Source organism: Coccinella septempunctata, chromosome 1 (genome assembly GCF_907165205.1).
Source record: "Coccinella septempunctata chromosome 1, icCocSept1.1, whole genome shotgun sequence".
Classification (NCBI taxonomy): Eukaryota; Metazoa; Arthropoda; class Insecta; order Coleoptera; family Coccinellidae; genus Coccinella; species Coccinella septempunctata.
This window is the reverse complement of record NC_058189.1, coordinates 44,522,713-44,535,269: the sequence shown is the minus strand read 5'-3', so window position 1 is coordinate 44,535,269 and position 12,557 is coordinate 44,522,713. Positions and strand designations below refer to the sequence as shown.

General features: G+C 36.2%; 1 protein-coding gene across 1 annotated transcript in view; it reads right to left on the bottom strand.

Moving 5' to 3' along the window:
- The window catches only part of LOC123322588 (otoferlin-like), a 229,341-nt gene that overhangs the window by 167,448 nt on the left and 49,336 nt on the right, over nucleotides 1–12,557 (bottom strand). Inside the window, exons 4-5 of the mRNA XM_044910534.1 lie at nucleotides 9,003–9,169; nucleotides 3,886–4,215 (exon numbers count right to left, since the gene is read on the bottom strand). Of these exons, the coding sequence (XP_044766469.1) occupies nucleotides 3,886–4,215; nucleotides 9,003–9,169 (497 nt within the window). The remainder of the gene's footprint in view (nucleotides 1–3,885; nucleotides 4,216–9,002; nucleotides 9,170–12,557) is intronic.

The following is a 12,557-nucleotide window of genomic DNA, read 5'->3' as shown; positions in this document are numbered from 1 at the left end:
TGAGAGAAACACCTTCAGTCGAGTTTTCAATGATTTTAGAATCTCACATGGCAGTAATTCTAAGGTAGCAACAGAAGTCGTACGCTGAAAACCACTGACATTTATAGAAATTTGACTTTCGTTTCAAAACCATGAAGTTTTCATGAAAGAACATGATTGATACATCATCCGATGCATATTTTGATTATATCTGAAAATTTCAGATAAAAAAAGGTGTTTGATTTGAAAAAATCAACTTTTTGCCGTTTTTGTTTTTGAATAATTTTGGAACAGCCTGTATATCACAAACCAAGTTTTTTCTACACGAAATTCATCCTCATGATCTCATTGCCCTATTTGTGAAATTTCAGCTTCCCAAAATATGAAATGACTTTTTTATGCCTGTTTCATTGGAACTATGTTTTTGGCTAATTTTTGTAGAAAACCGTTAAGGGGAAATAATACCTCAAGAATCTCCCTTCAAAAACGACAAAGCGTTGATTTTTATTTGAATTGCGGTTAAAGGAAGTCTTGATATCACCCCGTCTCTTTTTTTCCAATTTAGTTGGTGTTTTATGAGAATCAAAACTTAAGCGTCTCTAAAACTTGTTTTCACAATCATTTTTCGACGGTTTTTCAACATATTTCGATAAAAATAGCGGCGGGGTGACATCAACGATTTAAGGCGAAATATATTATTAACACGCGACGACGCGAGCTGACGCGAAAATTGTACGCGCGTGGCGTCGCGTCGGGTGTTCATAGTATGTGTCTGGTCTATAGAAAGCAATATATTTGATTCGACTCAACACGCATCACGTTTCGTCAGCTCGCGTCGCGTGTTAATAATGTGTTTCCGCCTTTAGTTCTGTATATTGCAAAAATTTTCATAGTGATATACGCCAAAATTACGTTGATTTCACATATAATCAACGTTTAGGATTGAGCTGGTTACTGAATCCACTAACATGAAACGTTGTAATTCCAGTACAGCCTCGACGTGTATTCAATAGGAAGTGAAAAACGTTAAATTAACGTTGAATACGATACCATTCAATAACTCGTTACTGTAGTCACCAATATGTAGGTAACTTGTTTTTAGCGTACTTCCTCAACGTTGTATACCAAATCATACAAAAACTCGTTACTGTAGCCACGAATATGAAAAGTGGATCCGTGGTTTTTCCTCGAAGTATATTCTATTAAAAGCAAGGAACATTATAATGACGTTGAAGACCAACGATTGATCCTTGTTGAAGAAAATTATCCAAAATCCCCTTCCTGTAGCCACTATTATGAAACGTTTCCTTGTAGTGCAAAGTATTATATATTGAAACATCCTCTCATTCTTTTCAATATATACAATGCCACATACAATGCCCTGTATGTGGCGTTGTGAGAGTAAAACCGATCACTTTTTTATAATATATTTATTTCTACCAGTTACCATTAGTTATGAGATCTGCTTATAATTTGAATCAATTCAAGAGACTGGTAATATTAAGAATAGATATTGAGCTGATCATTGTTGATGTAGTTATGAACTTTGTAGCTTTAAGCTAATGAAATATTGACTACTACTACAATAAAACCTATAGGTGGTCTGGGTGGCAGCGATGTAGGGTAGGACGCTAGAGGTAGTAGGTTCGAATCCCGCAGCGGTTGTCTTGATGAACCTAGTTTGATAAGAGGATAATGTTGGCTAATGGGAAAAATCACAAGGCTAGTGGGAGGTGGGAAGAAAAGCAAATAAAATTTTATTTTAGAATCAACATTTGAATTTCGTATTGTAGCGCCAACGTTACTTCGATTCGAATGGCAACGTTATATTCTCGTAGAATTTCCATTCCAAAAAGATTGTCCGCTACGTTACTTTACGACTAGAACGAAACGTATTTTGCCGGTTTCTCAACGTAGCGTTACTTGAAGAACTCAACGTTACTTCCACGTATCTGTGTTTATTGGGACTGTACTATACCTACTTCCTCTTTATATCTCCCAAAGTATCAGGAATAGGGAAAGGGAAGTACTTGACAAAAATACTCAAATGGGGATAGAGAAAAAAGTTATAATAAATAGGGGATGTTCTCTTTGAAATAACGAAGTTTGTGGTAATCTTTCCGCTTTGGTATAAGCGTTGTCGCAACACTGAACTGACAAGCACACGGACTTTCACAATCTAAGTATTAGTAAGGATTAATTCAAAATACACTGCGCAAAAAAATTAACGCACATTCTGAAAATCTCAATTTTAATTAAAGTTAACTCTACATTGACTTTATAACTTATTTTTTATGTTCTCTCGGGAAGGTTTTGAACGAAACAAAACACATTAAATGGAACAAAAATTCAGGATATTTCACCGAATCTTATGTGAAAGAAGAGAAATGAACAATTCTCAAAATACTGAAATGCTGATAAGTGATTTAATACTTGGTATATCCACCCCTTGCGTTAATTACAGCTCGGCAACGACGGTTCATACTCAAAATGAGTGATCTTAAAATGTTCTGATCTAATCCTTCCCAAATTTCTACGAGTTGGATTCCTAAGTCATTAAGAGTAGCTGGATGATTTTCTGAACTTCTCAGCCTTCTATAGAGGTTGTCCCAAACCTGCTCAATCGGATTGAGATCTGGACTTCTTGATGGCCATTCCATTCGAGAGACTTAAACCTCTTAAAGGTACTCCTGAACGATGCGCGCACGATGAGGTCTGGCATTATCGTCCATAAAAATGAAATTTTCACCAATGTATGGGGCAAATAGCACTACATGCTCTTCAAGAATGTTCCTTATATACTTATCAGCATTCATAGCTCCATTATCAACGACCACTAGGTCTGTGCGAGAAGTCAAAGATATTCCACCCCATACCATAATCGATCCTCCCCCGAAACCAGTAGTATTCAGGAAATTGCACTGAGCATATCTTTCATGTGGACGTCTGTATACAAGTGAACATCGATCACAATGGTAGAGGCAGAATCTAGACTCATCTGTGAAGAGAACTCTTTCCCAATCTGCTCTCTCGCAAAATCCAAACGCGCCCTTCGATGGGCTGGGGTAAGAGCTGGGCCTCTTGCCGCGACACGAGGCCTTAAATCATATTCTCTGAGGCGATTTCTTATTGTCTGAGTGCTAATTTGCACCTCATGAGTTTGCTCAAGTTGAATTTGAAGGAGGCGAGCGGTTGCAAACCGTTATCTCAACGAAGAAACTCTCAAGTAACGTTCTTGAATGGCAGTTGTTACCCGTGGTCTACCCTGTCCTGGTCTTCGGACATTCATACCTGTCTCCCTGAATCGCTGCAACATTCTGGACACACTTGTATGGGAAACTCCAAACCTTTCTGCAATTCTTGTGTATGTCCACCCTTCTTCTCGCAAAACTACCGCTTGGGCACATTCCTCTTGGGTCAAATTGCATGTTTCGCGTTGCATAGCGATCGAGTGTAGAAAATCAAACGAAAGAAAAACTATTGATCACTAGAATTGATCGAGAACAACTGATTTTAGAATGGAGCCAATACATTCAAAATCTGATAATATCATCTTTTGTTATTGCTGCTGGGAAAAAACATCTGTATTGAAGAAAACCGCTGAAAGTGGATAACATATGCATGCATAATTCTGATAAAAATAATTATCATTGAGAACACCTTGAGTTGTAGAATAAATTTGAGATTTCCATAATGTGCGTTAATTTTTTTTGCGCAGTGTATTATAAAAAAAATATAAGTATTTTCCAAATTTCAGAACAAATAGAAAAGATAATAATTGTTAACTTCGTAAAAATAACCTTCCTGAATTTCAACAGTGAATAAAGGTTTCTTTAAAATTCTGGGTGCTCATACTTAAATTCGATCAAATCTTGTTCCTCGAGTAAATCAATTATTCACACTTACCGAGCAACCCTCTTGTTTCCTTCGGCGTCGATGAGCATCGTTTCGTCCTCATTGTGAGAACCCAAAGAGCTTTGACTACCGGCCCTCGAAACGGGAGCTGACTCGACCTCCCAAGGTCCCTTTCCTACGCCCGTCGTGTTTTTATCGGATTCTTCAGCGTAGATTAGAGACGTAGTTTCACCTATATTGTCAGAATCGTCCTTCGGGGGTCTCTGCTTGCCAAAACGTATTAAATTCCTCACGTTACGAAGAGGTGATGTCCTTTTCCTGTCTGCCAAAGAGGAGGTTTTTCCGCCAGACGCGACGCTGATGCTACTCCGAATCGGATTTCTTCGGCTGGTTGACGTTCTGGAAGTGGAAGCATTTACGTGATACGGGTTTTAATGTGGTCGAACAGGATTTGTTTGTTCGAATTTGCTGATTCTGTACGGCTGAGGGCTTGGAAGCTCATTTTGCATTCAGCGATCAATGGATTTGAGCAACAGGAATCTCTTCGAAATTGAAATTCCCCACGCTTTAGGATTCGATTTGCCAAATCAGTAAATTGTTTTATAAGTAGAGTCATTCGGGGCAACTGTGCGCACTTTTGCCTTTCAAGCCATACCCTGTTTGAAATAATGAAGCTAGGAAAATGAAAACATATTCATAATATAGAGAATTTTCTAATCTATAAAAAAAACATCAAGAAGCAAACAAACAAAGAGGTTTTTTTCCGCAAAAAAAAATTTAATAGTGAAAGTCGGAGTGCGTTCACATGCCCCGTATTGCGGGTAAGTGTGCGCACCCTCACGGGGTAAGTGAACGCAGTGCTTAGTGAACCACACAATCAAAACAAATTACAAAGTAATGTCATCAAAATGTTACAATATTACAGAAATGCTGTTTATTGTCAATACAGAAGCGCCTTTTTACAAGCACTGCATGATTGCTTGTGCCACCATTCCTGGTGAACACAACCTTGATACATTCTCCTGTTGGTGGCTCTTCATATTTTTCTGAACAAATAGGACAATATTGATAGGGTCTTAACCAAAAAAATCAACAATGTCATAATTTATTCCTCACTGAACTAATGCCCATATAATGAATCTATGCGCACACTTACCCGCGCACACTTTCCCCAGTAAGCCAAAATTTGAATTGACGTTCTTATAGAGTTGAGCAGCTAAGAGAACCTAAAATTTTTTATTATATATTTAGATTAATATGCGCATGATCGACTAAAATAATTTTTAACACTGTCGGACTCGGTAATTGGAGCTGGCCGAATTTGCAGAGATGCTAAAAATTAAAAAGAAAACTAGTGAATTTGATTGATTGCAAATAAAAAGTTAACGAAGATCATTCAAACAAATTGGGGACAATATGAATTGCAATAAGCCTGATATACAGGTGTTCTAGAAGCTCTATGACAAACTTTGAAACTTGCCGCTTTTGACCATTTTTTTTTCCTATATACATAGGTTAGGTTAGGTTAGGAGTTACAAGCATTTGAAAAAGTTTTTTTTCATATTTTCATTGAGTAGGCCGACAGAAAATATCGGTTGTTATAGTAATTGACGTTATTTTAATTATTCATTTGACACTTGTTGGTATCAACAACAACCATAATGAACATGCATGGGCACTGCAGAATCCATATGTCATTAGACAAAGACGATGTCAGCAACGTTTCAGTGTTTTCATGTTATAAATGATCGTTTAAATGCAGATTTGTATACAAATTTTTTGGAGCACAACCTTTTTGACTTCATTGTAACTTAGAGCTCAACGTTGTTGGAAATATGTGGTATCAGCACGATAGTGCACCACCACATAGACCACATAGAGGGAAACATGTAGTCAGTTGGCTGAATGAACATTTCCCGAATGAAGGTATAGGTCGAGGAGGACCTATACAATGGCCATCTCGTTCACCTCATCCCAATCCCTTAGATTCTTATTTACGGGGTCTTATGAAGGAGCTTGTTTATCATGTTGAAATCTCATCTCCTTAACAATTACTTGATAGAATTCAAGATGCAGCAAACCAAATACGAAACGACCAAAATCTAATCCGCCGAGTAACGGCATCTTTTGTACGTCAATGTGAAGCTTGCATTCGAGCCGAAGGTGGACACTTCGAATAACTTTTATAGTCTCAAAATTGTCATTGATTATTATGATTTGAACATAAAAAATATGATTTTTCGAATGCTTGTATCTTCTAAACAAAAACGAATCGGATATATGTTCATAGGCAAAAAAATGTTCAGAATAAGCACAGCTACCACCTGCCAAAGTTTGTCATAGAGCTTGTAGAACATCCTGTATAGAATTGAAACAGCTTTACCGTAGGTATTATCACTGATAACATACTGAAGGCTGTTGGTGAGGGAAAGACGCCTCTGTTAATTTAGTGATGCCTACGGTAATCTCGTTTTTGAGAGTCGACGAGACGAGACTTTTCTCATTCTCGTACGAGAGTCCTGTACAGTCTCGTGAATATTTTGGACAATGAAGGAGTGTTGCTTCCGAATTTGAAAATTTCCCAATAATTTTTTCGTAGTTATATAACGTTTTCTTATTATTTTTTCCATGCAATATTTCAAAAGCACGAAAAAATAAGTTGTTTTCGTCAAAATTTTATCACAATGATCGAGAACACCAATTCTCCATTCTACTGCAATAAACATACCAAGTGAAAACTTTCAAATTGCCGCCTATCCTATATTTCTTACAAAACTAAGAATGGGTAGTAAATATAATTTTGAATTGCATGATTAAGGAGAATAAATATGGAAAACCTAAAAATATGACGAGAATTATAATACCTATGGCGAAAACTACCTGAAAACGCTGCGTTGAAGTGTTACGTTGCTCAAAAATGGTTAAATTGGCAATTAGCCTTCGAAAAAATTTGCAGTAGGCGGCCATAGGATATATGGCCTACCTAGAATACCTAGAATATATCGAAAATCCGCCCCTGTATGTAAAACACAAGCCGTTGGTCTTTGATATTAGTATTACATAAATATTCCATTAATTATTTGTGCATTAACGCTGAAAAACTGAATAGATCGTAAAGTGAAGCAGCTGTGGTCTTAACAAATACTATGATTTAACCAGTTGGGGATTTTGTGCTTTGCAGCAAAACCCTGTGTTCTGTCGGCCTTCGATAAATTGGTGAAATAAGACTAATCTCCACTTGCTGACGATTTCCTAGGGACAGTTTTTCTCATTATTTTTGCAAAAATATTGTTAGTTGTCAGAGAAAAAATAATTCACCTGAAAAAATAGCATTTAGCAACACAGCAACATTTTTCTGACATTCGAAAGTATTCTTTTCATGAATTGAATGAAATTGAAAATCGTCTGAGACAAGTTTTAAACTGCGTTTTTCTCAAAAACGGGTAAAACTATCGTGTTCATACAATATCACCAATATCATGAATTTCTGATTTTTATTATATCCTACTTCCCAATCGAAATCAGTAAGGAGTTTCGTCGAGCATTGCTACCATTTTATTTCATCACTCGTATCATCATCACAGATCATTCATGTGTGGTCGCTATAACAAATTTTGAAGTTATACATAAAGTTAAATCACTTTCTCAAAGATATACCTCTGTGCCGATTTTGATGTCAATGAAAGTAAAGGCTTAAATCGTCAGCAAGAACGAAAAAAAATCAAATTTGATCTTTTTCCATAGCAATATTTCATTGAGTCCTACTTGATCCCATCGTCATATTTTGATTTATTTTCAAAAAATTGTTTCTTTCATATATTGATATATTATATTAAACTTGATGATGGATTTAAAGGGTCTTGAAGGGTTAAAGAAAACCAATTTAATAAAATGCCGACAGTTTCGGTCTATATTTAGACCATCTTCAGGGCTATTATTTCTAGGTTTTCCGTGTTCTTTCGTATCAATTTAAGGAACATCACAGTGCAGTGAGGTATGGTATACCAGCAGCAGGAGAGCATCGATCACGACTACCATATTATATTTCCCTTAGGTATTCATAACAGTTTATAAACTGAGCGAATTTTGAATAGTACCACAACCGTCTGTAGAGTGCTTTAGAAGACTGTTATGGTACCTTATATGAAAAATACGGTTTATAAATAACAAACTTCAATAACTGTAATCCAATACAGCTCAACCCATCATAATTCAGTTGTGTATGTGTACAAGGCTTTATGTAATAGGTAATTTCAAATTTTCATATTCTAAAATTTTTCATAAAATTTGTAGTATATTCTAGAATATTTTAAATTTGCTCCTAATCTATTTTACATGACCATTGGCATTTCCATGTGCAATTTATTAGCATGTATGTAGAATTAGGCAGTATCAAATTATATGGCATGAGAGAAATCTGAAGACTTTGGTGTCCAATCCTGTTACATAACAATATTATATTATAAAATATCAGATAGCATAGAGGGTGTTTCTAAATTGATTTAAAACGTGATTTTTCAGCCAAAATTGAGAGATGTTTTTCATATAACACATTGATCAACTTTATTTAATATCTCTGCGAAGAAAGTATTTAGAAGAATAAAGATAAATAAAAATATATTATTATAATAAATAATGCTAGCTGTTTTTCTCTTTCTTTTTTTTATCAAGTTAAAAGTGGAAACTCGTTTTTCAGCCTTTTGAATTGGTGGCATTGGTGCCTCTCGTGAAGTTTTAGTAATATGAAGAAACAAATTATACCTAAAATTATGTAGAATGTAGAATTGAGTGGCGTATTCGAAGATATTTTTCAGTCCATCACTTCAGTGATTAATCGTAATTTTTATTTTCGATATTATATCACTAGAGGAGTGTAATGAAAATAATCTTTACGCGGCCTGTGCCATTATCAATATTTTTAAAATCAAGGTCGAAAATGTGCCACCCATTTTCCTCCAGCTTTTATGGTTATAGGGTTGCCATTCAATCCCATCAAATTTGGCCAACCCTGTAGATTATTAGTGAAAACAATGTGAATGTATATAGATAGTATATACTGAATAAAGCATTTTACAACTTTTGTCACGAATGTCATGAAATGTCATAATATATAATTTTGATGTGTTTGAGATACAGATTTCAATATTATTATTTTTATCCATACTTACTTCTCTTGCGCGGATGTCACTGAAATACTCCTTTCATAATTTTTTATATTTTGCTCAATATCTATTAGCATATGTTGATCGTCATCCAGATTTTCGAAATTACTAGGAGCGAATGATGGTAGGGAATCCTCAGGCACCACATACAGTACTTCAAATTCAAGCAGAACCTGAAACAAATGAGCTCATATACTTCCACCCTCTCTTTCACTTTTATCTAAAATTGAAAAAACCTTCAATCCACGACAATTGAAAGAAATTTGATAATATTCTAATATGAGAAGCGATTGATTTGAAATCAAGTTAGAAAGATACTTCCTGTGCAGTACAGAGTCTGAAAAATGGCTATGAAGACAGCTCTCAAAGTCTGATAACCACGGCGTGGTGGAGGAGCGGGCATGCGAGGGTTCTCAAAATTATGGAGAATCTTAATAAATCTGTTTTCCATAGAAAGGACCGCACTTCTGCTTTGACGAACCCCACAGAGTAATTTTTTATTATTTGCTTCCTGTGCCTGAAGGTCCCACTTGTTCACCGATGGTTCTGTGATGTCCTTGAGGTTCTGTGATGTCCTTGGGTAGTTAATGTCAACAGGGAAAGGTCTATCTTATGATAACTTTTCTAGAATAATGCCATTGCGCCGATTTTGATAACACTGAGAAATAAACGCTGATATAATCGTTAGAAAACGAGAACAAAAATCAACTTTAATTTTTTTCTACAGCAATATCTTATCTCCATAAGATATTCATTCTTGATATTTTAATGCTTATTATTATTCCTTAGTCAATCTACCAATAGTTCATTTACTTCAGAGTGAATCGATTGTAGCCGAAAATTTAGTCTTTGTCAGGAAGCCCTCAATTCATATAACAAATTTAAAAGTATTACCACTATTTATTTCCTAATACTGGATGATAGATAGTAAGTTTTTGCTTCAGGTTTCAAACCAGTACAATGAATTAAATTTCATATGTTATGCGCCTGGCCTTAGGCCCGGCAGACCACGCAAATAAGGCCAGGCGCAAATAGAAACGCAGGTTAGTGAGGTGACGCAGCTTTTTCCTGCGCTGCACGTACTATCTGACAAGTCACTGTCACGCTTTATTTGCACGGTCTTGGTCTTTTTTATGTTTTACAAAAACTCACGCTGCGTCATCTCACTAACCTGCGGTTCTATTTGCGCAGGGCCTAAAGCTTGACAGTGACTTGTCAGATAGTACGTGCAGCAAGGCCAGACGCAAATAGAAACGTAGGTTGGTGAGGTGACGCAGGGTGCTGCAGATTTTTCCTGCGATGCACCTACTATCTGACAAGTTACTGTCACGCTTTATTTGCGCGATCTAGTTCTTTTCTATGTCTAACAAAAACTCACGCTGCGTCACCTCACTACCCTGCGTTTCTATTTGCGCCTTGCCTTAGTTGGGGAGCCGACAATGCTAAATCGGGATTTACTTGAGCGTCGTGGAGACCTAGTGGATTTTGAGGATTAGATGGTAGAAAGAAAAAAAGGTTCTATGATGTATGCACTTTTAGCGGTGGAGAAAGCGTCTGCGAGTTTCAAAGGTGTAAAAAATATATCGTCAAGTGTACATACTCGAGCGTGTCAGATTAAGATACTGTATAATGCCCTACGTGTCTCTGATAATAAATTCATGTTAATCTGACAGTTTGCATGGTGGGGCTGGACGTAGGTACGGAAGAAATGAAAATGGTAACGAAATTTTTTTTCGAGCGGGTTAGATTTTTAGAGGATATGTTAATTGTACCCAAAGGAAGCTACTTTTCAACAGACTGACAATTCGGACGTGATTCAAAGTCACAGCGGTCCTTTGAAAATGCCAAAAAGCTTAAATTGTCAGATTAAGAGAATATCTACTTTTAGTACTTTTAAACCTCGTTTTCAACATGTAATTAGCCACATATATCTTAGTCTGACTCGCTCGAGTACGTACAATGATCGTTTTTTTTTTATATTCTGACAGTATGTCCTAGACAATTCCCCCTATATACAGGTCTAATTTTTGGTAGAGGTACTCTACAGGATCCAAGGTATCTCCTCTATATTAATCTGACACGCTCTAGTAAATCCAGAATTTCCCTCTTGGGCTCCCCAACTATCTCGCACAGGACTAGAGATGAGACGATCTGTCGTACATATTGTATCACAAGCATCTTTATTAACTGGCTAATAGGAAATTTTCCTCCAAATGGAGCACAGGAAGTGGTTTCAAGCTGTCTTAAAAGAGGTAACAGTTGAGTCTGGTGACCGCACGCGCTGACTAACCACGTGCCTAATAACATTTAAAGAAAATGGGTTTAACTAGTCCTTTTATCGCTACTGCAGGAGATCTGATAAAACTGTTGAACATAGCATGTTTACCTTTAGAAACCTCACTAAGTTGAGGACAGTAAACCCAGTAAAACTCAGGCCGTTTTTTTGTAAGCGTGTGAGTCCCTTCAACTACGTGAGGATGAACAGGTTTCAGTCCCAACGAAAAAGAAGAAGTACTGGTTGCCCCGAACTTTTTTAATTCTCGGAAAAATACCGATTCATTGGTATTGAAACTTGAGTAACTAGTAAAATATAGATACTTAGGCTTGTTCGAAATTTCGTGGGAATCTTATCAATAGAAGTTAAAGACAAATTCCGCATCTCAGAAACTTTTCTCCAGAGATGGTGCGAATTTCGTGCTAACAAAACTGTTTGAGGTTCTTCAGTATTGAATAATTAAGAAGCTGTGGTTATCTCTGACTTATAAAAGAAAACACGGAAATGCTTTCGGAGCCGGAATTCCCAAGAATAAATTCTGTTTTTCCTTTTCCCGTTCAGTAAGTATAAAAAGCCAATAAGATTATTGGCCCAATCCTTCGGAGAATATTCCAATCGAAACAGGGGTAGGAGAATGTCGTACAGAACAAATAATGTTCAGGAAGTTTGTTGCTGGAGAGCGGTTTCGATGAGAGTGCTCGTAGTTTGAAGAGTTTGAGTTATTTTTCTTTTTAACTTCGATAAATGGAACTTCCAGGGTGCATGGAAGGAGATTCTATTCACATAATGGATCGAATTCTTTCAAAAAGATTATTTTATTCCAGGTATGTCAAATCCGTAATCTAATTCGAAGAGCGTGACGGTTTGGGATAGGTACATGAATAATTTTTTTTCATTTGAAACCAATAATATGGAAATTTTTGTTATAGTACAAGGTGTAAATGTAGAAGTCAGAACATCTCAAATGCATTGCTTTTATAAATGAAACAAAAATCGTAAATATACGGAGTACGTAACATGTAATGCTGAGTTGAGTGATTCAAAACAAAATGTATCTTTTGAGGTGTTTTTCTACAATATAGTAAATATTGGATATTTGGGATTAGGTACTTTTACTAATTGAAAAATTTTACATGACTGTATTTGGGACATGAACATTGTAATGAATGTTTCCATCTGAATCTTTAGGTACAGACAACTTTTCTATCTAAAAATGAAAATAATTTGAGGCAGAGTACATAAACTAAGTAAATATCGCAAGAAAAGGTTCGAAGTTGTAGTAATTG